This window comes from Syngnathus floridae, chromosome 21 (genome assembly GCF_059516105.1).
Source record: "Syngnathus floridae isolate MCC-2025c chromosome 21, RoL_Sflo_1.0, whole genome shotgun sequence".
Classification (NCBI taxonomy): domain Eukaryota; kingdom Metazoa; phylum Chordata; class Actinopteri; order Syngnathiformes; family Syngnathidae; genus Syngnathus; species Syngnathus floridae.
In genome coordinates, this window is record NC_142433.1 from 1822950 (window position 1) to 1850765 (window position 27816).

Genomic DNA, 27816 nt, shown 5'->3' on the forward strand with positions numbered 1-27816 from the left:
TTCGTGTGCTAAGCAGACACTGATTTCATTTCTCACATTCATGTTTTTGTCTCACAGTTGTTTTTTTTTCTGAGAGTGAAGTGGGTGGACTTGCTTGACACCATCGTGCATATTTGTTACGCTTGCTCAGTTTCTCAGGGAATAGATTCATACGCATGAGTGTTATTCACATATGCATGCACACGTTTGGAGCAGCACGTCAATATTTGACGCCATTCGAAACGAATGCAGCGACTGTGGTTGCTAGAATAATTCAATCAGTGGTTGACCCCTGTCGCTTTAACTGACAGACAAAAAAAAACCCACATTTACAACATTCAACTAAAAATATTTTAAAAAATAAATAAATAAAATAATATCTGGTAATAAATTTTATAAGGAAATGTTTTTACTTTGACATAATTTTAAGTTCAAAATATATCTGTTTAGTTTCATTGTTAATTATTCAATTTAAAAAGTAGTATGCCGTCTGACATTATTATTATTATTATTATTATTATTATTGAGAGAATATAAAGAAAAGGATGCTGACACCCGTTGCTTGCCTTCCCCTCCAACGTTCACACATCGCATGCCAGGGTGGAGAGAGTGACGATCGTAAAATGCTATTTATAGTAACAGTTGCTGATTCAAAAAAAAAAAAAAGATTATTGCCCCTCCCCTGCACTCGTCTCATTATAGGATTGGGTGCAATTCAATAGACCTCTATCTTCATCTTGTCTTTGTTGATAGTCTTAATTCCTGTCATCATCTTGTCATCGGCTTCTAAATGTTTTTAGCCTGACCCCACTCTTTGCTTCTCTGATCCTTTTAAAGGAAGACTGCAATTTCATCTCTGTGTGATTGTATATCAATCGCCATCTCCTGAAAGAGTGAGGCGAGACCAGGGGAAGCGGTGAAGAGGGTGCAATGTTTCGTGCCATGCATTTCAATTGCATTCAGAACCTGGCTCACTTGTCTATAATCTTCCTTGCACCTCAGGTCCGCCGCTGAAGGAATGCATCTGGAGCTTAAAAAAAAAAAAGGTCCAAAATGAATCAATCATAAAATCTCATCTTCACCCAAGACATTTGACTAAAATCTTATCATGAAGTAAAATCTAGCAAGAAAGATGATGACATGACCCATTTATTGTACCGTTCACATTTCCATTTGCACTGAGTTTCCACAATGCAGGCTAATCGTGATTGCGGTGATCGGGTGTGACACGTGTGACGGGAAACCGATAAACATCAGTCGTCGAGGCTTCGTGTGGACTCACTTCCTTGAGTGATTCTTTACATGACAACAAATCATATCATCTTCCCCCACACATTCCAAATTTGTTTCCAGGCAGTCACTTTACAGTCTTTTTCCGTGAGAGACACAATGGAAACTTTCAGACAACACGGAAGGAAACTTTAGGTGTAGAATTAGACGATGGTAATTTGTTGAAGTTTCCATCGGCTATGCAATGTCTGAAAGGCTTGGCTTTGGAATTCAGCAGTAATGTTGTTGTTTTTTGCAATTTGCATATTGTTTTCTTTTATTTACATATGATTAGATGATCTCCGTGCAAATAATATTTCCAATGCCTTGGTTGTTTGATTATCCAGATGCAGATTCAGAAAGTTGAGTTTTTTTAATTGGTAAAATGTTGCAAATTATATTTGATTCTTCCATATCATCATCCACAACTATCCTCTGCTGAACTGTGCAGTCACCACTTGATGTGCTTTGTCGACATCTAGCTGTAAAGTTTAGAGTTACATGTTATAATGGGTTTTTTTTTCTTCACTAACTTGTGTGTGTGCTTTCTGACCCGCACAGCTGTTCACTGCAACTTGAGCCAGAATGGCATCGACCACCAGATGTACCCAGAAGACGTTGAATCGCAGCTGGACGAGGAGGAGGAATCCGTCGACGGCCCAACGGTGCTGCTGGATGACGACAGCCCGAGCTACCATGACATAAGCCCTTCCATCTTCCAGCGCCGGATGCCACCACATCGCTCAGTATCCGAGTCTGAGCTCACACGGGTGAGGCACCGTCCAAAAACATTCCACCTTTAAGTATCTTCCTTGTCTATAATGGTCAAATTGTCTGTCGTCATGGCAACATATACAAAATAGTACTGGTAGCAAAATGAAGCTTCAAATTTGCTTCATGAATCATTTTTTTTTACTTCTGTAGCTCTCTGTTCAACATGAACATTCATGTTTCTGTGGTAGGCCTCACCTGGCACAGTTTGCAAATCTTCATCCATCTCTAATTAGACATCTCATTAAGTTATTTATCATTGTGTGTTATTCTTACACATAACAACACAAGCATGTTTCCATCCAGTCTTTTCATATAATGGAATAATTAACTGGAGTGATTTTCATCTCCAGCTCAGCTTAATTGAGTGAGACAGGAAGGGAAAGAATGAAAGGTGAAAGCAAGCTTGGCAAGGATGCTAATTAGCTGCGAGGCGGAGATCAGAACTGATGACGAGATCTCAAATAGGCACTTGCTCAATCAACACAGTTCATTTCCGTGCAAACCCTACCTGCACTGCCCCGTGCATGACACTAGAGGGCACTCTAAAACTGTATACTATTTGAATATTTCAGGAGAGGGAGCACTTATCCTCAACCTTGCAATTTACTGACACTATTAGTAAAATACATATTTGTACACGTATTCAGCAAGCAGCTAAAATTATGCCCGATTGCGCAATATATTGCAATATGTTCTTAATACTATATTCTAATATATTCTTCTATGAAGTCGTAAAATTAGCCTACTCTTCTGCTTTTATGAAGATAATGGGAAATATAGTAAATTGCTCTGCTTGGACTGACTAGTTCAGTGAATTTTTCATTTAAGTTTTGATTCCTCAGGTCATATTATTGTGTTTCTGGGGATAAGTAAATGTAAATATTATTCAATGAAAACCTTTTTGAAGCCATTACATCAATAAGTATTACATTTTAGAAAGAAAAAAAACCCACCAGGATTACTTCTTGTGTTCGTCATTTATAAAATGAAATGTGTTCTGCGTTCATTCCAATTGCCTCCGTTGAGTGCCACCATCGGGTTGAAACATTCAGCCGCACGGTGCATTTAATTCAGAATTACTTGCGGCCACAAAGAGAGGTGATTGCCTCTTGATTAATTTAGCTGACTCTGTCCATATTGGATCTTTAAATGCATATCAGTGTTGGAGCAATTACACGCTTCATTGTGTATGTTATAGTTTGCAGTTAGTTAGTGTGTGGCTGTTTATTTGGCCACTGGTTCATGTCAGGGTTGCGTATTCCCCCCTGCCCTCCCCAAAGCACTGCAATATCTTGTCTTTAATTTTTTAGCGTGTCCTTGCAGCGTTGCTAAGGTAACATGAAGAATACTGGTGAGTCGTGCCGGGCTTTTAGTTATCAATTAAAGCCGAGGGCAACACAGCAGGGAATGTTTTGTTGCGGCGGATTTGCCGACAGTCTTTCAAGTTTCTCATCATATTGCTTCTTTTTTTTTTTCTCTCTTATATTGCACATGTGAGTGCATTGGTCACCAATATACCACGTTGTATGCACATGCTTGTTTCCAGATGTATTCAATTTTGGAAAAAAAAAACTTGCTCTTTTCATACCCTTGATCTGTCACTCAAAGTTCTAATTGGCTGGGAGTTTTTGCAAACAGCTCTTTGTGTCTCTCCTGCTGTTTTCTCCTCATCCTTTGGATCTGCTTGCTGACTGCGCGGCACCAGCTTACCTATTTCCCGCAGCCCCAGGAGCGCTGCTTTGGGCTGAATCGGAGTAGAATGTAAAACAGAGACGGCCATTGACTCACAAATGGGTTCACGGAAAATGAGTCTCCTGTGTCAAATCCGTTTGTGAGGTCCTGGCGTTATTTTTTATTTTCTTTTTTTTTCTTTTTAGCCTTGTCCGTCAGCTACGCTTACACACAGTGCGTCTTTCCACTTGTTTTGTCTTTCAGTCAGTCAAACTTTTTCTCACACAGTCTTTCTGAATTTAGTCTCACTCTCCCTTTTGTTGCCTCGGGCTTCTCGTCGGGGTTAATTAACATTAGGTTGAGCTGTGTTTAAGAGTTAATGTGGTTTTGTCCTCCATTCCCCCCCCACCCCACTCACCTTAATCCACCCTCACCTCCCTGCAGAATCAGCAGCAACACGAGTTGCCAAGCAATCGCATTAAGTGCAATGCGGACTGGCCTAACCTGCCTTCTCGCTTGGTTTGGCCATCTGTCACTTTGACTTCCTGCTCGGAATACAGACTACTGGAGCGTAACTCCTCTTATTGGGTCTGATAAACTAAGATGCCAAATGGAATATTAGGAAGAGCATCCAGGGTTCAAGTCGATTTTTAAAAGCCTATGAATTGATCAATCTAAAAGCAAGGCCTCAACTGCCCATCATTTTTTATGAGCGACATTACAAATTGATTCATTAATTAATTAACCTTAGCCTAGCTGTCGAAATGTGGGTGTCTGTGAGCATTGCAGGCGATTAATTGGATGAAACCTAGCAGCCCATTCCCCCAATTATAATCATTCTAGGATAATCATTTGGAAGGAGTGACATCGAGGAGAGGTTTTCCATATTCAGGAAGAGATGAGAGGCAAAATGTGAAATGGCAAGTGGGATAGAGCTGACGGGGACGGAATAGGGCAGAGAGAAGCCTGGGAGGAAAACGCATCCAGTACCTGTAGGTCGATGCTCTCGGTGAAGAAGAGAAGCAAAGAATATCATTGCTATGCTGTACCACGGCAAAGCCGGAGGGCAAGCTAAAGTGAAAGGTAGCGCTTGTGAAATTTTAATAACCCCTTGCTTGTTTGTGATCGTAGTCGCCGTTCAATTAGAATCAAAAGCGTGGACAGAAAACTTCAACGTTTGCTGCCTGCTCAATGTTGTACTTTAAATTCTGCAGTCTCACCAAGCCGCCACAATGCAGTGTTTGTTTTGTTCGGCTCTGCTCTCACATGTCCAAGTCACCGAGGGGCGGGCGGGCGGGGATGAGAAAAGCAAACATTTTCAATGTTCTGTCTGCGGAAACAATTGCATAAAATCAAGGCACCAAATCAAAGGTGTTTATTTTTCTTCCCAGTCTTAGCTGGGTGATTAGTGAAGAGCTGCCAATAAACTGTGTAGCTGCCACAGAGCGAAAAATATTTTGGGAAATAGAAAATACATATTTATTATGATTACATTTGCATTTGGATGATTCCTCCAACTGTTGAGTATTTTTTTAAATATTTTTTTGTATGTACAAATCACATTAGAAGGCTCTAACGTTCAATGGTTCCAAAACAAAAACACAACTTGCTGTATATTAAATGTATTCTGAAATGACACCAGACACATCTGACATGATTTATTTCTCACAGCCCGGTTACGTGAAACTATCCAAACCAGTGGCCCTGTGGACCCAACAGGACGTTTGCAAATGGCTGAAGAAACACTGCCCCAATCAACATCAGATCTATAGTGACTCCTTCAAACAACACGATATCACAGGTAATGCATGACGATTCTGATTTTTAAAAATATATATTCGCTGTGTGTTAAAGAGCAGCTACCCAAAATTCTTGCACGAATACCAGGACAAATATGTCTCGATTATTTTTTTATTTTATCCCTGTAAAACCTTGAACCAACCATCTTGCACTTGTCATCCAGCCAAAGCCAAATTTGATTCGTTTTGTCCGTGGCAGCCACCTGCGGCCTCCTTTCCACTGTCAAAGCGTCAGCACAGACAACATTTGCCACGTCAATCATTTTCCTAACAAGGATCCTCAAGGTCACCCCGCTGTGAGCAACTCTCGGGTCCTCATGGCAACAGACGAACGTTAATTGCCATGCACTCCACCTCTCGGAGCGAGACTGATCATGCTAATATGTTTGTTTGTTGCCGTCAAGGGCCCCTTCGATTCAGCGATGGGCTAACAGTGGAAAATCGCTCTGAGGTCACCGAGAGTGGCAGAATGATGATGTGTCTCGTTTTTGCCCTTAATGCATTTTCACCATTTTTGAAACTTTGAATCATGCGGTTGGGACATTTTATTTAATATTTTTCATGTTATGAAATAGATTGCTAGTATAGCTAGCTAACAAATATGCAATATAATAAAAATAATAAATCGTGTAGGGCCAGTCACATTGTGTCTAATTTTCGACTAATTTCTCAAGAGAATTGGGCAAATGGAGCTCAGCTTCATAACATTATATTAACATTGGTTTGTTGTTCAGGTATAATCATGTTACAGGAACAAAACAAATACACATAAAGGATATTCCTAATTGCAATTTGGAGATGATGTTAGACTCTAAAATCTTCAAGTAATTCAGTTTGTTTCCACGACAAGGACTAATTAACACAATTAAAAATAAATAAAACAGGCCATAATTCAATCTTTCACATAATATGTTTTTCTGTGCAGGTCTACATGCTATTATCGTGTACAGTGGGGAAATAAATGGAAGAAAATAGATTTAATTATAGAGATACAACAACAAAGAGCGTAGGTATACAAACATAGAACGATTGTTGCGATCTATGTGCTTGCAGTAATTAAGATTTGTTGATTGATTCAAATGCTTTTCATAGATGTGCAGGCAAAGTGCCAATTTGTGATTATGCAGTTTTGACTTTAGTATGCAGCCGCGCTCCTGTACCCAAAGAATCAATGCGTCCCATCCTCCCACCATCGCCTCCCTCGATCTTTACCTCCCATCCCTAACAGAGACACCCAGATGTCATTAAAAATGCATTAAAGCATATTAGGGCATAATTACATATTAGTCTCTAATCTGTTGTAATTACAAGACCCGGACTCTTTTTGTAAAGGAATAGCTTGGTGCCATAAATGACTTAAAGGCACATTTTCTGGACGATGCAAAGATCACTGCAAAAGGTGTTACGATATCTGTAATTAGAAAAAAAAACGGAATTAATTAGTTCCATCCATCCATCCATCCATCCATCCATCCATCCATCCATCCATCCATCCATCCATCCATCCATCCATCCATCCATCCATCCATCCATCCATCCATCCATCCATCCATCCATCCATCAATAAGAGGCTACATAGCTTTTTGCACAATTTGGCCACTGCAGCATGTGTGTGTGTAACACCTCAATTTGCATTTTATTCTGAATCCCACAAAATTCATTGTTTGTATGAATGTTCATGCACTTTACACTCCCATTCATCAAAGTAGCTTTTGCTGGGGCAGGGCTCAAGATTAATCTGCCTTCTTGCAACACTGCTGCCTACACACCACTCATTAATCTGGCACTTGTGTGAACATGTATCATTTTTTTTTCCTGGCGTACATTTTTAGGTTTAGAGGGTTGTGAATTTTACAATTTAATGTAAATAATCAAATGTGTGGCTGGTTTTATCCCCTACAAAAGCATGACTATCTTTAAAAATGTGAAGAACTGTTTACCTCATTCCAGAGGTGACTGATAAGTATGATCGTGAAAAAGTCATCTGAATACAAAAAAGGATAATGGAGGAGCAGTATAGAGAAGAAAATTGGGGTGATAAAGCCATCTTATTTCCATTCACTTATTATGCAAGCGCACATTTGGTTGTTCGGCACTCACTCGTAGTATATGAAAATGTTTCCGTTGTTTTTGAATTCAACCTGAACGACAATTGGTTAAACAAAAGAGTGGTTTGTGTTTACATTGTTAAATCAATGATTTCAACAGCAGCTTAATGATGGACCTTGTGTCGCTATTGATTGTATGGTCCCAACTCATAATTATAAACACGCCACCACAACATGATTTAGAATTGAAAAAGTTGCGGCGCTTTAATGGATTTTTGTGGATTCCTCCCAGACACAATGTATCTTTTTCCAGTATGACGCTTGATTGTGCTTCCAACACTGCCTTGACTCACTCAGTCCTCTTCCCCTTTCTGCATGATTGTTATTTTCATCACCAGTTGGCGTTCATTAACTTTTCTTGCTCCCTGTTTGGTTGTACTGAATAAAAAAAAAAAAAAAGGCTCCTTGCGGTCGTATTAAATTGGGCAAAAGCATTTTTTTTTTTTACTGTAACTACACCATGCTCAGCTTCTTTAAATATCATTACATAATCGAGTTCAAATTAAGCTCTGCTTCTCATAATGAGCTCCAATTGACTGAGCAAATGAGCCAAAATATATGGAATTACATTTCACACTAATGTGATGCTATTGAAAAACATGTTGTTTTTTTTAAATGACATTATTGAAACATAACTTTATTCTTTCTTTATTAGGGCGGGCGCTGATGAGATTGACAGATCGAAAGCTGGAGAGAATGGGCATCATCCAGGAAGCGGAAAGGCAAAATATCCTGCAGCAGGTCCTGCAACTCCGCGTCAGGGAGGAAGTTAGGACCCTTCAACTTCTAACACAAGGTCAACTTTTGTTTTTTAATTCAAATGCTTCAAATATTTTTCAAAATGTTTGCAAACACTACACAGTCAAATTTGAATGCAATGTTTTTTTATTATTTCCAATTTATGAATTCAAATCTTAACAAAGCCACCGACTTTCCAAATTGCTTTTAGCAGAAAACCTTTCTCTGATTTCCGTGGCCGCTTCCCTTGTAATTTTGTGAGCTGCCCTCCATTACCTGCTTACTTCGCCATCACCTTGAGCACACTGAAAAACAGAACTTAGCCTCCGGGGTTGAGAAGAAATTCTAGGAATTGTACTCACGGAAATGTGGAGTGTGTGTGAAATAACAACATGGACCTTGTGAGTTGTGAATACGAATATATGGAACAAGGTCAATGACCTTCTAGCCTGAGGTCAAATTACAATATGCACTCTTTGGAGTTGAAGAGCTACTGTAGTATGTAAAGCTTATCCCCAAGTGTAATGGGAGCTTATGGAATCCTTCTGGGTTTTCCAAACACCCCTTGGGCTGTTTTTTTTTTTTTTTTTTTACAAGAACTAGGAAGCAGGTTGGAGAGAAAGCAATGTATTTTGATGCCCAGGGCATCCGCACCTTGAGCTGTTGCTCGAGGCAAAAAGACTTGTAACCATTTGGGATTGGAACTACAGAGAAGGGAAATGAGATAGATAGCAATGGAGCGGCTGGTGATGAGGCATCATGTAAAAAAAAAATAGAGGTGAGACGACAGATGGGTGAGAGGATCGAGCGGAGAGGAAAACTGGAAGGTAGGTGGGATGAAAAGTGTGTCAGACAGAACGGTTTGGTGGCGAGAAAAAGAACCCCTATTGGATTTAAAAGAAAAAAAATCCACGGAAAATAAGAATAATTAATGTTACTGTTTTTTATAGATAAACGCAAGAGCAACAGTGCATCAAAAATTAGTCATATTGTACAAAACAAACAAGTTTTTATGACTATTGATAGCGCCCTTCATAGTTTCCGCACTTTATTATTTATGATGATCATTAAATGTGAATATCAATTAAGATAAGCCAGCAGCTGCAACTAAAATCAGGTATTTTCCATTACTGCCAACGAGTCCTTCATCTCTGTCGAGGCAATTTGGGCCCGCACGTTATACATTATACTATTTTTCAAAAGGTATCTATGGAAACGTAATTGTGGAAGATTAAGCGGTGTGTAAATATATCCAATGCAAAAAGCTGTGTTAAATGTCAGTGTGAAAATAACAAAAGCGCAAATAAAGCAGGTCATATCTACACAGAGAAAAATAGTCCAATAATTCTGTCGCAATCATAAAGGAGGTGAGACACATCTATTATCGACCATGACATTGCGGCACAAAACACTGATGGAGGAAAATAAAAAAGAAAAAGAGAGAGAAAATGAGCTGTTGTAATTACTGCAGTGGACCCAGACAGGTCCGGCTAGACGGACACTGATTGACCTTTAAGGGTTACTGGGCCATGCGAGGGGAATAATTAGATTTCCCCGTGTCCCCCGTGTCAGTGCGATTGGAAGACAACAGAGATCTGCCAGGTTACAATTATCTGAGAAAGGCCAAAGGAACAACAGCAGTTATTTTTTTTTTGCGTAAACGGGGAAAATGAGCATGTTAAATTAGAAAAACTACTTTTATTGATATTTGGGTGGGTTGGAATGTTTTCAACGCTTTTCAACAGTGTCCACTCAGGAAATGAAAAAAAAATAGTGCCGGTATTATAAAAACCCAAAAGAAATTGTAATAACAAGGATCGATAGGTAACAGAAAAAGCAATAAACTCGTGTCTCATAAGAAAACATCTGACCGATTCTGTTTTTGCTCTCACATGTCTGATTTTCCTAGATAGACGCACAAGCTATACAACTTTATATTAACCTTCCATCTAGTATTGAAACAAACAATAATATTCCTTCACCTGAGATGAGATGTCATGAGGGATGGAAGCCGGTTATAGATTTACTTCAAACCTTAGACATGTTCGAAAATATGATGAATTATGGTGGCGTTTAAAAAAAACAAAAAAAAATGTGCGGAAGGTCCTATAATGGCTACACGGACTTGCTTTTAATTAACATAAATGCAAAAAATTGAAAAACCGGTGTTGCATTTCTTTCCTCGTGAAAAAAATAAATAAAAAATCCAATTTATAACTTTTTCTGGATTCAATTTCATGCTCGGGACCGTAATGGCGTTTTCAACCCTGGTGCTAATAAATAAGCTATTAACTGGCTTGTGAAATCATGGCTCTCAAAAAAGCTACTTGAATTACACAGCTGACGGCGCCCCACCACCAAAGCGCTTTTCAGAATAGGCCACGCTAATCTGGGCATGTAGACATGGCCAGAGTGTTTATGCTTCATTTGCTCAAACAAAGACTCATTAACGGTGACAAAGACAAATGTGGGGGGGAAGACGGATTCTTTTAAGTATTAATAAATAAAAAAAACCACATTTACCTATTTCATGCTCCAAACAAATTTTACCACACACGTAGCGACTCATTCATGACAAGCAGCGGCTATTAACTCGTAAACACGATGGAGTGTCATCACAAATATTATTATCGAAACCAAACAACGTCAAAAAAAATAAGTGACTATTCCAATTTGTTATTCTGTGTTCCTTTTATTGATTGCCGTCGTGCATACGCAACAGGGGATCAAGTTTTTTATTCTGGAATAGTGGAGAGGAAACAAAGCTGTCATGTCTTTTTGTACCTCGACTTACAGTAAGTCATTATTTGGAGATCTTCCCGTCGTGAATCAATGATAGTGTTATTTTTTTGGTCATTGCTGACATTTACATTTATATTTAGAGATGAACGATAAAATTAAACGAAACTCTAGAGGACAGACTTATAATAAGGACATCATTGAGGCCAAATGTATCTTTTTTGCAATATGCTTGCCCTAAAGTGGATTATACAGTGAGTAAAAAAAAAAAAAAAAAAAAAAACTGGAGGCGTTTCAGCGTGACTTCTGTTCTTGCTTTGGACTTTCCCTTGTATCAGACGCCCGGCCGGCCGGCGCGGCGAAGCGAGAGCTCTCATTAGCCCAGCTCTCCCTTCAGGACCAGCGCCCGCCTCTATGAAAGCCCTTCAGCCTTACGCTTCCCTTGACTTCATCCGTCCGTCCTCACTGCGCTCTCCAATGTCTCCTCCCTTTTTTTTCTTCCTTGCTTATTCTTGCCGCAAGGGAAGGTCAAATTAATTCTTTTTCATCATTTCCTGTCAGTAAGATTGCTTCTGCGGAGACTTCCATTATGGCTCAGCGCTTGAAAGATGTGAAAGTGAATACCTTTGACAAAGTGCTTTTTTTTTTTTACCTGTCCCTTAGATATAAATGTGGTCTATATCTTTTCATAAAACCATAAACTGTTCCCCTGCTTAGATGCCATAGTGCACCATAACTTTAAAATAATGAGTCACTTAGGCCTTCAATCCATTTCAGGAGATACACAGAGAGATGAGTCAAATTTGTAACCTTTTTTACTAGGAAATGAAAGAAAAATTGGATAATAGCAGTCATTCACATGTCCTTCATTCTGACAAAAGAGCTTTTTAATTTGTTTTTAATAACAGGACATGATGGGGATACGCAATAACACACATTTTAGCTTATTGACTAAAAAATAATATGAGTAAGAAAAGAAAAATAATTTAAAAAAGAAAAGAAAAAACAACTCTTCTCCACCCACACACCACTGTTGTGTTTTTTTTTTCCTGGAACAAAAGAGCTGTGAGGCAGAAGAATAATGTCAAGGTTAGACACACCATATGTAAAATAATTTTACCTATGTCTGAATATGACACTGACTCTCTGAAGGATACTAACGATGAACTTAATTTGCAATCGTTCAGAGTGGCTACAGAAGAAATAACGACGCCATCCTCATTCAGTTATCGCCAAATGAGATTGCATTAAGTGGTCCATCTATAGTTTGCCTGGCACCATGGACTGGTTCCACTCAGTCTGATGCAGTCTCGAACCACAAGCGGACATCCAGGAGGCCAGACAGCAGGGAGTTTCCAAGCACTTGCTCACCATCTTACAAAACTGGATCAATAGGCCTAAGCGCACTTACTGTACAAGCCATCATTCCATAAAGCAGCTTTTGCAATGGTCTTTACATGGAATGGGAAGTAGTCGAGGGAAAATTGGTTGTCATGGCGATGCCCGGGCTTGTGAGGGCTGGATGTACCAGTTAGAAAAAGAATGTAAGAATATTGGATCGTTTGAATAGCCAGAAGTTGAGTTTGCCCATAATGAGCTTATGAAAAAAAATGACTTGAACCCGTCGGTTAAGTCTGTTTTCTTATTAAAAGCGATAAATGGTGCTCACGGGGAGGCAGAATGGTTCAGCGGTCATTTTTTTTTTCTTTTTTGGGGTAATCTGTGCTGTTGCTTCTGGTGCAAAATCACATGCCTTTGCTCCAGTGCTGTAATTGGCTTCTTTATTATTCAAGGCCGAACATGAATTAATCGTGATCAAAGATGGAAACTGCTAATGAGCTATTGACTTTCAGCTTGTTTCATGTTAATTTCACGGAATATTTTCATGGATGTCTTTAGATGTTATAATGTAGTCTAGCTGACAATTTAAAAAAAATAATTTTTAAAATATATATGTTTGATTATTGTTAGTGTCAATGAATTACAATTATATTTTCTCATGCAGTCGAGTTGGCTAATTATGAAGGAAATTTGATGACTTAAGTATTATTTTTCAAAGATCTGTCAAATATTAGGCAAAAATGTGTTTGCTAAATGGAAGTGCACATGATCTGGAGCATGAATATTGGGCTTTAAAAGAAAATTCATTCTTTTTACAGTCCCCTCAGAGCATTTTGTACCATGCAACACAAAGAGGTGTGAGGACATTGAGTGCTCAGCAAAAAGAAGCCAAGGTTAGGCGGGTTTTTTTTTTTTTTTTTTTCTTTTTTTTTGAAAGGCATCTTGTGCAATGATAGGGTACATAAAAAGGATATGATGTATTTTATGCCTGTTTGGGATCAGGCTGCTCTATTGATGATTTATGGCAGCGTAGTTAGCAATAGCACAGCAGCGCACCTGATCATCCATTATTATTTTAACATCTTTCACTTTAAGGGCAGACATGATTGATGGGGAACTTTTAATGCCTTTGGCTTGAAACTATGCCTCACAGCGCTTAAGACTGTAAAGCAACTGGATACGTACTTTCCAATATTTTACGGCATTTTTCGATTTACTGAGATGAATATATGCTGGGATGGTGTCGTGTTTATAATAGCTGGAAATATCGTTGCTGTGGTATACGGATTTTGAACTCAAATTATTTTCTCAACTCAAATATGCTTTGTGTGTGGGCCAGGAATCCATTTTATGCCAGTTTCATTTTGCTCTGCTGTCTATATCAGTATATAGTCCATGTTGTGAGTCTGATACCGGGCAGCGATCCTTTGCCCCCCCACACCAGTGGCTACTCTTCAGGGACACGCCATGTGTCATCCTATCTTTTGATTATCCTCCAGTCCGACCTGAGGATGGCCTGGCCTTGTAACTACGCCGGCAACCACCGATGCACCTAATGAGAGCCGCCTCGTATTTGCTACCACGAGGATAAATCCTTTATATACTCTTTTACTCAGTCGCACTTCTGTAAATCAGAAAAGAGAAAATGATGAAGTTTCAAACTAATGCACCTAAGTGCTCGTGCTTCTTTAGCACGGGGGGAAGAGTGCCAATGCGAAATGGCAGGATGAATTAATGAAAGTGCGTGGCGCTGTGGCAGTCGAACGTGTGCCATCACTCACGGGGGGAAATTGCTTTACTGCGGTTTCACTTGCCGAATTGCTCTTCATAAATCTGTCATGACATTAACAGTGAAGATCAGGGAAGAATGCCAAACTGGTGGTAGGACATCCATGTTAATGAAGACACAGTGGAGGCCTAATTGAATGACAATAGTTTTATTTATATAAGGAAAAACGGAAAAATATTTGCATGCAATTCAGTGGATGAGCAGCATGGCTTTCATTTTTTTTTCCCTGTCATCTTATTTGGCTAGTGGTGTGTTTGAGTGATGTCAGTACAAAAGAAAATAGGTACAGAATATTTGATTTAATAAATGATGCAAGTGTTGTGCTATGGCAGTCATTTACTCCGCTACGTTGCACGCTCAGGTCGTATGACACCAAATCCACCCACCAGCTATTTATAAGCGACATATTAGTCTTCATTACGCAGCCATCATATCATCAGTCAGAAAATATTGGAAGTCTTTCATGTATCTCATTACCCCCTCGGGGCCAGCAAACACATTTGTTAGTGTTTTATTTTATTGGCCAATTATCGCAAGGAGTCGGATGAAGTTCACCTTTTGAGTGCCTTTGACTTTGACAAGCATTGAGCAGATTGCCGTTTAACCTGATCCCGTGGGATCTTTTATCTCTTTATTTATGCTTAGTTGTCACTTTCCCTTTTTTTTTTCCCGCTTTGCAATTAAATTATATGGAGCACCGTTATATTGGATGATTTTTTTAGACTAACAAGTTGTGCCAATGAAACGCCAAAATAAATGACAGGGCATAAATTAGATACAATTTACGATTTGAGTGAAAGCCGTAATTTTGATCATCAAGAGTGCTAAAAGGAAAGATAGCAAATATCAAAAATTGCATTGGCAAGGCCAATGAGGATTTAATTTGTGGAAACACGAAAGTATCCTGTTTGACAGACAGCGGCCTTGCGATTCTCAGTTTTATATGAATGCTGTTATTCCGGCTCACTTTAAACAGAGCGGCTGAAGCCCATCTCGACTTCATTTCCTTTCTGGTGTGTCGTCAGCGTCATCCTATGGCGGAGTGTGCGTCATGTCGTTGTAATTAAGCAGTTGGAGCGAGGAGCTGATTATGATTCTCTCAGTCCTAATTTGCTAGGTTATTAAAAGGTGAGATTTAGACAAAGGTTTATTGTTATTCAAAATGAAAATCTGCCGTGTCAGTTTTAATGCTCGCCTAATGACTGGAGTGGGATCGGATATTACCATTGACCGCCTTTGCACTGCCAAGTCGATCTGCTAAAGACTAGCGGCTAATGATGGTCCCTCTTGAGAAGGATGTGTTGAAATTTATGTCCGATAAAGGAGAAGAGACAGAGGAGGAAGGAGAAAGTGATGCAGAAGGAAAAATTTGGGAGGATCAAGAGAAGTGATGCAAAAATGAAATTTTGTTGGATTTGGTGTCCAAATGACAGCAGTAAATGCAAATATTTGGCCGGCACGATGCTGAGAGGAATCATTTTTGATTTTAAATATCCCATCTGATAGGTCCTTGTTATGCGTAACCATGACAATGCAGAAGGAGGATTTTTTTTTCTTTTTTTTTTGCTCATGTAATCATCGGTGGAATGCCAGAAATAAAAACAGTTTGTAATGTTTCCACTTCAAATCTGTCTCCATAGAGATGTCAGCTATACGCCGTGTATTTTCTTGCTTTCCAATAAATCCATCCATTAAAATGACAGATGAGATTTGTCATCTTACCACGGCCCAAAAGGTGTGACACCGAGAACAACATAAAGACTTTGAGAGTTTTTTTTACGCTCTTCCAAACTCTTGGGAAATCTAACCCAGCAATATCCAAACAGAGAAGCCACCATTGCCCCGCACAATTACAATTGGATGCGACAAAGATATTGAGTAGAGTTCTCCTGCTATTTCTAGAGATGCGCTATGCCCAGCCTGAGCCAACATTTGATGAAAAAGTACCAACATTGTATTAACTCTGATTTATTGAAAAGATCCAGGCTGAGAGTCTCAGATCAAGAGATATCCGAGGTAATTTAGTCAGCCTTTTTTTTTTTTAAAAGGTATATTTCCCTTCATCTGATCTCTTAAAGGGTTGATTCATAGGTGTGAATTACCGAGATGTGTAATATATCGAATGAAGCAGAACTATTTTTTTATTTCAATGCCACCCACTTGCCATAATTTTATATGAATTTCTACTAAGCAGAATTGGATCTGACAAATCATAGTTCTGCAACTAGTATATGCAAATAGGTAGACATCTGTCGCCAACAATGCGCACAATCTGTTCCAGCCAGGGAAAAAATTTGAATCTTTATAGATCAAGCAAAGCATGCTCATCAACATTGTATGAGATGTTAGTTCCTCATCAGAGTAAAACTTCATGAGTTATTTTTGTCACCACTGCATACTCAATAAATTAATGATAAATAAATGGAAACTAATATAAGGATGTTGTATATTGTACATATGGAATGAATTATTTAAAAATACACAAGGGACTGTTTGGCATCTTGTGCCGTCATAAATCCATCAAGAAGGTACAAGCATCCCGAATTGAATTGAACAGGCCCATGGAGAGGCTTCTACATAGCACGCACTGTGCTTTTTCCTCTGGCCTCTCAGGAACTCAGTCAGCGTGTGTGTAAGTGAAGCTCTTGTTAACCTCCATTACCCTTTGCAACTGTACTTGGAGGCGGGGGGGATTAACAGAATACAAAGAGCCTCACTCTAAGTCTGTCTTCAACACTACGGCAAGCTCACTCGGAGATGCTGCTGACGATGAAGCTGCTGGAGAAAAAAAAAAAAAACAGGACTGTGGGCAAGACAGGTGTTGCTGCATGCTAAGCATGTGCCCTGCTGTTGCTTGTTAATGGTGGGAAGCCGGAGGAAGGTTAGAAAGGAACTCGTCAGCAGAATTGCCATGTGACCTTGCCATGTCCAAAAAATATATATATATATATATTTTGTTTTTCTTTACCAGCGAAAAAAAAAAACATTATTTGCCCATTCAAACAACAATGCCTTGAGGTACAAGTGCCCCTGCTTACATATTTTTTTAATCATTGCCTAATAGATGTTTTTTAATCAGTCGCCAGCTTTATTGGAGGTCTCAGCATAATACGGTGTATCAAACTAAATTGCTAATCTTTCTCCATCCCCTATCATCATTATTCTAGTGTGTCTAATATTATACTCCTTTGTTGTTGGCAAGACATGCACATTTTGAAGCGGAAGGTCTATCACAATCATTTATTGGCACCGCCTCAATTTTATTTCATTATCCATATTGTGTAAGGAATCGCTTTGCTATGCCTCCGCAGCTAACAGACTTAAACAGTGATTAGCGCATAGCCTGCAGCCTTAACCCACTTTAAGCCAGCAATCTCATTCATTTCATTTGTCCATACTTGACTTTCCGTTTACCTCTAGCCTTCTTATCATCCGATTATTTTGCATTGTCCTGTGGCATTACATCCTCCTGACTTTAATTCCGATCATTATTATTCCATTGAGCCGCCATCTACTTTCAGTCACGGTCCAGATCATGACTCGGTTCCATTTTTTGTGTGCCTACGTGGAATTGTCATATTCCATTGTGTGCCCAGGACCGAGGGATGGTGTTTTTTTTTTTTTTTTCCAAGCCAGAGGCTGCTGCCCGTCACTCGTGAGGTCGCAGATAACAGTATCGCAGGAGCCTCTGTACTTTGCAGGCTTGTGTTTCAGTTGAGTTTCAATTAAGGGGAAGTGGCCCCTGGGAGAAGAAGCGCTGGCCATGCACGGAGCTGCAGGCACACTCTATTCCCTGAGACTGATCGAACGGGTCCACAGCATACAACACTACTGATAGTGCTCGGCCTGATGGAAAATTGGAAAACTGGTGAAAACAACGGCCGACATGTCTGCACGCGTGTGCAAAGAAAAAAGTTACTTGCAATTCCAAATCAGATTTTTTTTATTTGAGTTGGAGGGCATTTTTATTTTTTTTTATATTCGATGCGCCACGCACACATTGCCGTTGCTAGGCAACTTCGTCAACTCTATCTCCACCATCTCCCAAGTGTGTTATGAGCACGATATTTTGATTACATTGCTATGGATTTATTAAAAAGTGAACATAAAATCAAGCTCCTGTGGATGAGCTACGCAAATGTCAGATCCTCTGAAATGTGACTTTCCAAATAGAATTCACCTGTCATAAAAAAAAGTTTTCATACGGCAAATGTTCAAATTTGAAATTGCGTGGAGTCAGCACTCCGCCGCGTGTGATGAGCGATGCTAATTTCTCCCAATTCTGCTACGAGCGCAGCTGCTTTTTGATGATGTAAACACCTTAGTTTACCCCGACTGCTTTCAAATTGCCTAAAGTGGCTGCTTCTCTAATTAAGAGTTGGCTCAAAGGACTTGTGATTGCGACATAAGACTCAAATATCAAACAGAAAATTGCCTTTTTGGCAAAAATGTGAAGTGAAGAAGTGTTCAGATATATTTTGTTGAACGTGACACATGAAAAAGTGCCCAGTAAGATGCAACAACAAATCAGCCCAGTATCCGAATAGTGATTTTGGCTTTTAAGGGTTGCGAGTAAAGCTGCTGGGGAACTGGGTCAACCTCAAAGTTGTGAGCGGTAATTATTCAAATTCAGCAGTACTCAACAGAATTGAAAATGACAAAAGTTTCAAAATTATAGAACACGCATTGACAACAGTATTCTCGGGAACAAACGGTAGCTCATCCCTTCCGACGACTAACAATGTCTATTCACTATCTTTCCAATTCTCCTTGTCTTGGTTCTGCTTTTGTGTTTGCCTTTTGTTCGACATTGCAGCTCGTGTCTCTTCATCTCCTACACAGCAAGGCCTGCATTCAGCCATCAATCACACGAGTGTAGTAGTAAGTCAAACGGGAAGATAAAGAGGCCGGAGCTGTAATTCTTATTTGTCCGTCAACTGTCTCCATCTGGCAAACATGAGTCACCGCACGCTCGCCGGCGCCGGCCATGTTGTGCGGTGTGACAACGCTGGCCTTTTGCTTTTTTGATTGCCGCTTGTTGGCTTGTCACACTAAGTGGCCCAATTGGTTTGTGTACAACCTGCTTGCTTTGCAACTAGTGATCCATGAAGACAAATTCATTTTCTCCTCCGCCGGTAATGAACAATGAAACGCTTTGGTTTAATGGTGCTGAATTTAGCACACGATTGTTTTTACTCGCGTCTGCGAACGGAAAAGGTCAAGTAGATCTTGTTGGAGTGCCATGCGCTCACTCGACGAGACAAGTGATTTAACTAAAAAGGCGTCGAGGTGCTTTGCTGCATATTTTACTTGTATCAATATAAATATTTTAATATTTATATTTAATATAAATGTTATATATTTAATATAAATATTTGTCTAACAAAAGCTTTAAAGTGTTCTACATTGGAGTTTCCACTGCTAAGCATCAATCAAATATCGTTTGTAAACAATTCAGGGTTTATTTCAAACCGCAACCATAGCGGGAATTTATTCTTTCAGGATGTTTCTTGATTTATGTTGTTGTATCCATTTTCATTGTTACTCAAGCCATCTGGTATACTCATGCAAGTCCAAGCTGTTTTTCCAAATGTTTGTCCATTGTTGCGTTTTAAAGGCTTTGTATTCCACTACTTTGTTTCGCGCCCGTCCCTTCCTTTCGCTTTACCTTCCATCTGTCCTGATGTTGTTGTCTCCCCAGAGCTTCTCCTAATTCCACCTTGTATCATCATACCATCCATACTCACAATGAGCTTTTATTCTATGGTCCTAAAACGATTTCACTCAGGTTTGCTTACTTGTTTACGCAAAAAAAAAAAATCCCCAGATGTAAAGGCATCCTGAAATTCCTATGAAAAAGTTTGCGGATATAAATATAGGAGGTAAGTAACTCTGCCATCCAGTAACATAGCATAACGTCCGCTTCAGTGCAATTACTCAGTGTCGAGTAGGCGGTGAAAACAGGTGACAGGTTTATTTGTGGGGCATGCTTGCAGGCTCTTGGACAATTATTCATCATTTGTGCAAATGTTCCCAGTCTTCACTTTCACTTGGCTAAGACACTCATCTTGATTTAGCATTGCGTTGCATTACAAATGCTTTGGCATGATACACTAGTGTTGTTTGCATAAGAAGCACGGGATGTTGAACTTGATGTATGGAAACTGCGGCAGGACAAAGGCGAGTTGTTAATTAACTCTGACTTTAAAGCTTTTAAAAGCATAATCAACAAGCAACCCGGGGAACACTGCTTTGGCGGAATATTATTTAAGGACAGACCTATACAAGCTATTTATTTATTTTGGGTAGCTCAGCTACATTTGACATAATTTGGATGGAAAATAAATGAAGTTTAAATATCTATTTTATTTTTAAAAATGTTACCATTAGTTTCCATTTCTAATTTTGCGGACCATTTCCAATACCGACAGGGACCGCTAAAGGGCCGCGAACCACCGGTTGACAAACACTGTCATTACATTTGCCGTTTTCCATAAAAGTGATAAAGTGTACGACAATAATGGAGCAAATTGAGATGAATTCAGTCAGACTTAAAATACACTCGGCCATTATAGTTACAGGAATATATTTGTTACGCAAGAAAAGGAAAATAAATAGTGATGTATGCCGCCTTTCCGTTTATTATACAATCTCAGAAAGGCATGATATTTATGCATATTTATTTAAGCGTTCCCCGACGACGCCGCTTTAAAACGACATTCGTGATTTTCCGGCAGTGAAGCAGATCAACTAATTGATTCCATTAGCCTCCCCCTGATTTCCCGATGTCTGTTGACCCAGACCTATTATAAAACTACAGGTAGATGCCAGTGAGAATATTTACCACAGCAGCGTGAAGGTACGCTGTGCAGTTTGCTGTTGCAGCCCAGTGCTTGTGTAATCTCAACACAAAAAAAGAAAAAGCTGACTGTGTCCATGCCGGAGGGTATGCAAGAACATGGCGCCCTGTCTCGGCCTTACGCACACGAGTACTGATGCTTAATGAATGTGTATAGTCGAAATCCCCCAAGGTAATACTTCACAGCCATCCCTGGAGTCCCTCCCCAAATCCACACGCAGGGTGTGATTAATATTCATAGCCTGGCTCCTCCACCCCTCCAGGTGCCCTCTTCTGTACTCACTGGGACCTGACCTGACAGTAACACGACGTACATCGAACACACGGCGCAACGCATACTTAACAGTGCCGAGGTGAAAGTGTCGAGCTCAAGGGCGGTGCTATGTAACAACGGCAGGTTTGATCCTCGTGGGAAAGGAGGAGCCTGGTCACGTACGCCGACCCGCAGCTGGTTAATATACGTTTAACGCCACCGAGTTGGCGGGAGCACGCGGTATGGACGGAATACACAATGAATCACGAGTGGTGAGCTTCTCTGGAGGTGCATGGGAGGAAGTGAATCAGCACTTTTGAATGGAACAGAAAACTAAAATTAGTATAATTAATATATTAAATAAATAATATTTTGAAGCAAAGATATAGATTAATACATTTGTCTGAAATGCATATATTTTTGCAGGAAATCTCATAACGCCTTAAGAACCAACACTGAAATGTGTGTTCACAAATGTTTGCACAGATGCATTTGCCCACTCATAAAAATACTCAATGTCACACTTTAACAAACACTTTAACAAGTACGACCAGCTTGATACGCACCGGCGGCACTAATTGTCGACTTTATCTCTTATTTAATTACCAGACAAGCACATTGGATTTAAACTCTCTGAATTCTAAAGACACTCAACGACAAATTAGTGTTTCCAAAAGTTCTTAATTGAGCAAAAATTACAACTTCTTTTTTATCATCATTACAAAGATGCTAATATAAGATTATCAGATTATATTAAAATCGTAAGATTATTATTATTATTATTACTATTGTATTTTTGCAAATACAAAAACCAAAGTTAACTTCTATGTATACAAAATAATAATTTAAAGCGACTTGGCAGAACCATTTTTTTTTTTTTAAAGGCTAATTTGTTCTGCTTCCAGCCTGAATTTAATCATTATTAATTTGTTCCTATCTTCTGCGCTAATCCTCAAAGCTATTTGAAAGAGCCGTGCTCTACCGCAAAGACTACCTTCTCCTGATCATAGATAATTTAGGTATGGCTCATAAATCAATTACCACTGCATGGGCGTCTCACCGCGTATTGAATAATTTGAAAGTGTGAAAACGAGGAGGAAAAAATAACACGCAGGGCCGCCTCTTCACCATAGAAAGGCGAGCGGAGACAATACAATCCCATTACGGCTGCAGCAATAGGAAATAATAGTAGATGGGCTTTCCGAGGCTTGGCGCCATGTGAGGTCGTCGGAGGCCAGCAGCGAGTGAGACAAAAGACCAACCGAAAAGTAGACTCGGAATTTTCCACTCACTTCCTTGTATGGATCTCTTCCTATCTTCTTCATCCCTGCAGCCCAACAGACTGTCGAGTCATCACATTTGGTTCCCCGTATCCTACTCCGAGCGATGACCCCCTTTTAACCTCAGCTACTGATTCTCTTCTTCTTCTTCAAATCGGTAGTCAAGCCTTTTTTTTTGTCTCTTTGAAGGCCTCTCAGAGCTAATGTTGAAGTGCGATCAACTCCGAGCATGTCCCCGTTCAAAATCATCTCCTTCAAGTATGCTCAAAAGACACTCGACGGATGTATCGAAAGGGCAAAATGAATATCACCAGATTGTTTTATTTCCCTTACTTGCTTTAAAAGCTTGTCCTTGAAACACAAGTGTTGCTGTAACACTATTCATCTTGATTTATTAAATACATCTGGTCACCTGACCTTGAGCACAATCCACTCGTCCAATCGCACAGCAGCATGGTAGAAATTCATGTTGGGGACTCAAAATAGGTTATGTAAATATTTTCATAAATTCCAATAAATTGGGTTGGACCTCGACTAATGGTGCCATTTAACCAAAGTGATTTATTTGCTGTTGATACGAATGGTTGCTCTTGTAATTAATTGTAATCACACTTCTGAGCAAATTTTCGTGTCAGGAGGAGAGAGAATGCAAGTATATCGCGAGTTCGGAACAGATCGTAAAAGAGATTTTGATTTTGTACGTATATGTAGCCGTACTCTTGGGGAACACAATAGCGGCTGGCACACTTAAGCTAAATAAATTATCACGGGAGCTATTTTTAAGCGCAAGTGTAAATGCGGTAATCCTGAGAGCTGGAGCTGCAAAGAGCCAACAAGACAGAACAGAAGCCACTTGGGGAATGCAGCTATGTGCCTGGTTAAGTCTCTCTCTCTCTCTCCATCTTTCTCTCCTCATCCCACAATTTCATTTTTTATTTCTTTATTTTTTTTATTTCCATCCATGCCTTTGCCTTTCATATGTTAAAACCTTCTGTTTTGGGTTTCCGACTATTTTGCTTATCCCCCAGCTCTCTTTGGGGACGATACCGACTCTGTTGTGATAGACAATAACAGACCTTTAAAGAAATCCTGCAGGGGAAACATTGTATTGGCACATAACAGGAGGTCATTTTGGTCCACGCAAACACAAAATATTTTTGGAAATATTTTTAATGGGTATGTAGAGTTTTACTTTTATTTTTGTAATCAGAGTTTCAGTTCAATGATGCAAATATTCAGAAATATACCATGCTCAATAATGCCATTTTTTTTTTAATGTTCCAATTTTGGTTCTGTTAAACCCCGAAGGAAACGTCTGCACTGACAAGAGAGCTGGATTATATAATAGTGTCGAACAGTTAAGAAATGGGACTGGGCTAAAAGCAGTAAATATGTTGCGTGCATGTTTGGGGAATAACCTTAAAGTGAAGCTTGTCAGGAAAGTATTTGTTAGTCTCATTTATTTTACACATTATGGTTATTGTGTCAAATAATTGGGTTATACAGCAACAGGGAAATTTACACGTTCGTATAATAAAAGCTAAATGATGTGCCCTTTTTTTTCCTACTTTGCTGTATAACATAATGGTTGTGAAAATGTCAGCTTTTATTCGTTTTACAACGGCAATAATCTTTCAAATATTGCGTTTATGGTGATATGTGGAGAATTTGTAAGGAGGAGTTAAGGGTTGTGTGTGTGAATGAAAATGCAAAGAAATTACAAAATTAAGATTCACATCACACGACTTACTGTTTGGAGAAGCGTGTAAATGTGTGGCCTCTTCACTCTATAGCTGACAAAGCAAACCTTCCTCGAAATGAAGCTGTAGACAAAAAAGCCTTGGGGCACTTTTCCAATGCAGGGTAAACGAAGTACTTCTGCTAACATTCAAACCTCTAAAACCATTTCCTCCGCTCAGAACTGCAAATGAAACTATAATTTATGCATTGAATCTAATTTTAGCTTATTAATTCAGACTACTGTATTATTCATTAGAAAATTAATAATAAAATAATTTTATTTATTTTTAATTAATACATTTTATTAGGCAATGGTGTAGTGTAGTTTCCGGGGAAAATAATATTTTCATAAACAAGTTCCGAGACTGAATCTGCTTCTTTTTTTTCTTACAATTTAGTTTGTCCAAGTGTTGTTGCCATATCACAGATGGGATTGTGTGCCATCGCAACAAAAGAGGGTGCTATTATTAAAGTAGACATGTCGACAGCATAAACGGTGGCCTGTCAAATTGTGCGGGAAGGACAAATGCGAGTCCGAGTGCAGTGAAAGAATACTGAGGGAAAGAAATCCTCTATTCTAATAAATATCCATCAGTCCTTTGGCAGATTTTGATTTTAGCAGGATAATAAATGCAGTAAAATCAGCAAGAATAGGATTTTTTTTTCCCCATTTTGCAGCAGATACTGTGTTGTTAAGAGAATGACTAACACACATCTGTTTGTTATCATCGCACGCGTTGACCGAGTTTGAAATAATGTCATTTATCTCGGTCCGCTTCATTTCTCCCACTTATTCTCCCGTTTTTACATTTGAAAGACTCGCCAAGAAGCATGTGTGTGTTTTTACGGACACTGCTGTGTCTCATTGCGGCGGACGCCTGGAAGCACAAAGATGCTCGCCACATTGATTTATTTCGTGCTTTTTTTATAATTATGTGCCCTGGCTCTTTCTCTCTTTCATGCCGTTTCTCTTATCTCTCCGCTCTCTCTTTTAGTGTTCTAATTCCATCCTCGTGATCCATTTTTATGCCTCACTGTGCCCATGCTTGTTATCTCAAGCCCCTTATTTTTTTGCCTGTTTGATCTCAAATTCCAAATTTTCTCTATCGTCTCCGTTTCTCAGTTGCTCTTCCTCCCGTTTTCCTGTGATAGTTGCCTCCCCCCCCTTTTTACTTATTTTTATTTTATTTTTTTTCCTTCTGCAGGATCCCTGGAATGCGCCCCACTTTCACCATAAGCCAACGATGCACTCAGAGGTACGCAAACGACTTGGCAAGCCTAAAAGCAGACGACCTGTGTGATCGTCGGACCTCTTCTTGGACTTTGTACAGCGCTCTGTGTCAATTTATCCATGAGAAGATTAGGAACTCATACATTCTTCCCAGCCACTCCTGAAAATCCTCCCCGCAAGTTCCAACCCGATCTTTTCTCGTAAACCAAACAATGGCGGCATTCTGGAGTCTGACCAATAGTTTCCATCACAAATATATCAGTCATTTTGGGCAATACGCGACTTTCCGGATTGTGTGTGGCTGTAATTCATCCCAAAAGGCTATTTTACAGTAACACCTTAAAGCCACTACTTGAAAGTGTCACTCAAACTTCACAGTAGCACTTGAAGGTTTATGTTCCCTCATGGGAAGGCTGGTCCTAATCCAACTTAGCGCTTTGGGGATGTGGCAAGGCAATTACTGTTCATAAATCCTCCATTCTTCCTCTAATTATAGCCTAATAAGCGCAACAGGGACTTTACACAAGCTCATCCATGTGCGGACTGTCGATGCTGTAGTCGTTTGGCGATGTCCATCTTGCAGCATTTATAACATAAAAAAAAATCTGAACAATGTGTACAGAAAAGATTTGAACAAATGAATCAAAACCAAAAAATAATCAAAGCACAAACCAAGTCCGTTTGAAAATTGATCACGCTGGACCATGAGAAGGGAAAATCCCCGAGGTGCCCCCAAAATCCCCCGCCCCGAGTAGCTCAACAACTTTCAGCGACTAACGCCAAGAAGCTGAACCGAGGGATGCTCTGACTTGCAATCTTAACGAAGAGCGAGAAAGACAAAAGACATCACACGCTTCCTTTTTCCTCTTGACACATCTCTGTATGGCTCTGCTTTATTTATTGTTTTGTCAGCTTCTCCCAAAAAACTATTTTTAGGTGCGCTATATTGAAAATAGCAACGGATGGGAAAAACAAGCTCTGACGGCTGCGTCTGTCATTGAAATATCTCTCTTGTCATGTTTAGATAGAGAAATGATCGCTAATGTGGACGTGAACGACGGCCGCTCACTGTTAAATTATAGCCTATCTTGTTTACTAACTCGAAAAAGCACACGTCCGTCCGTCTGTGTGTCTTGTGTGTGCGTGACTGTACATTCATTATCCGTAGCAAGCAATGTAACAAGTTCTAAATAGCAATCACAAATATTGATGTTTATATTCTAATCATAATAATAGCAATGACAGCTAACCAAGCCGCCTGTGTCAACATTTCCTCCTCCCGGATCAAAAGTGTCAATGGAATGTTAAAAGTGGACGGCCGTGAGAGCAATTGAAAGATTCCGTTTTGCGGATAGGTTGGTCTGCGTGCGTGCCGTCATTCATTGTCGGGATATAGCAGCTGCAGACTAACACGGCAAAGACCTGCTAGATGATTGAACAGTATTGATCGGGCCTCCGTGAGGATTACAAAATCCTCTAGGCATGTGTACCTACGTGTTTCTGGATGGATTACAAAGCATTTGTCACTTTTTAGAATTTCATGCAAATGGGCTGAGTAGGATGTCTTCTTTTTTTTTATTTCATGATTTGACAGAGATGTCATTTTTTTTAGTTCAAATAAATTGTATTGGGAATTTTTGACGCCAAATTGAAACTCAATGGTTGTACCTGTTTGGAAAAAACAAAGCTGAACTCAATTCTATGTCAGCAACATGATCCTGTTTTGATCAGGTCTTTCACCCAAAAATGAAAACATGCAAAATGTTTTATCTCAGTTGATCCATGCATGGCATGACGTCACCGGTCCATCCGCCACACTCAACCGGTCCAACTGAAATCTTGTGACAGTGCATGTTGTATGAACTATGTTGAAGATGCCTGAGCATACTATCACTGTCTATATAATATATATAGACATATATATATATATAATATATATCTATATAATAAAAGAAAATTTACGAGACCAAAATTATCTCTGATAGGAATTCACTGGGGAGCCAAGAGGGCGCTAGTCTGAAAAAGTTTGGGAACCACTGCTTTAGAGTTTTATACAGTTCTGGTCAATTGGAATTGTTTTTAAATACGACAACTCTGCACATGCTGTATAATAAAAGGGCCAAAAGAAGGATTAAATTAAAAAAATAATTATTTAAAAAAAAAAAGTGTATACTATGTGTTTATTTGTATTTTTTTTGCTTTTTCATACTGTACTTTTAATTGTGTTTGACTCTGATTGCCCATTG

General features: G+C 39.4%; 1 protein-coding gene across 2 annotated transcripts in view; it reads left to right on the plus strand.

The window, feature by feature from the left end:
- The window catches only part of samd12 (sterile alpha motif domain containing 12), a 30929-nt gene extending 3452 nt beyond the window's left edge, over window positions 1-27477 (plus strand). For both annotated transcript variants that reach the window (XM_088365743.1, XM_088365742.1), the window contains exons 2-5: window positions 1810-2018; window positions 5365-5494; window positions 8256-8396; window positions 25545-27477. In XM_088365743.1, the coding sequence (XP_088221869.1) occupies window positions 1810-2018; window positions 5365-5494; window positions 8256-8396; window positions 25545-25576 (512 nt within the window). In that variant the 3' untranslated portion in view covers window positions 25577-27477. The remainder of the gene's footprint in view (window positions 1-1809; window positions 2019-5364; window positions 5495-8255; window positions 8397-25544) is intronic.
- Window positions 27478-27816: the final 339 nt, after the last annotated feature.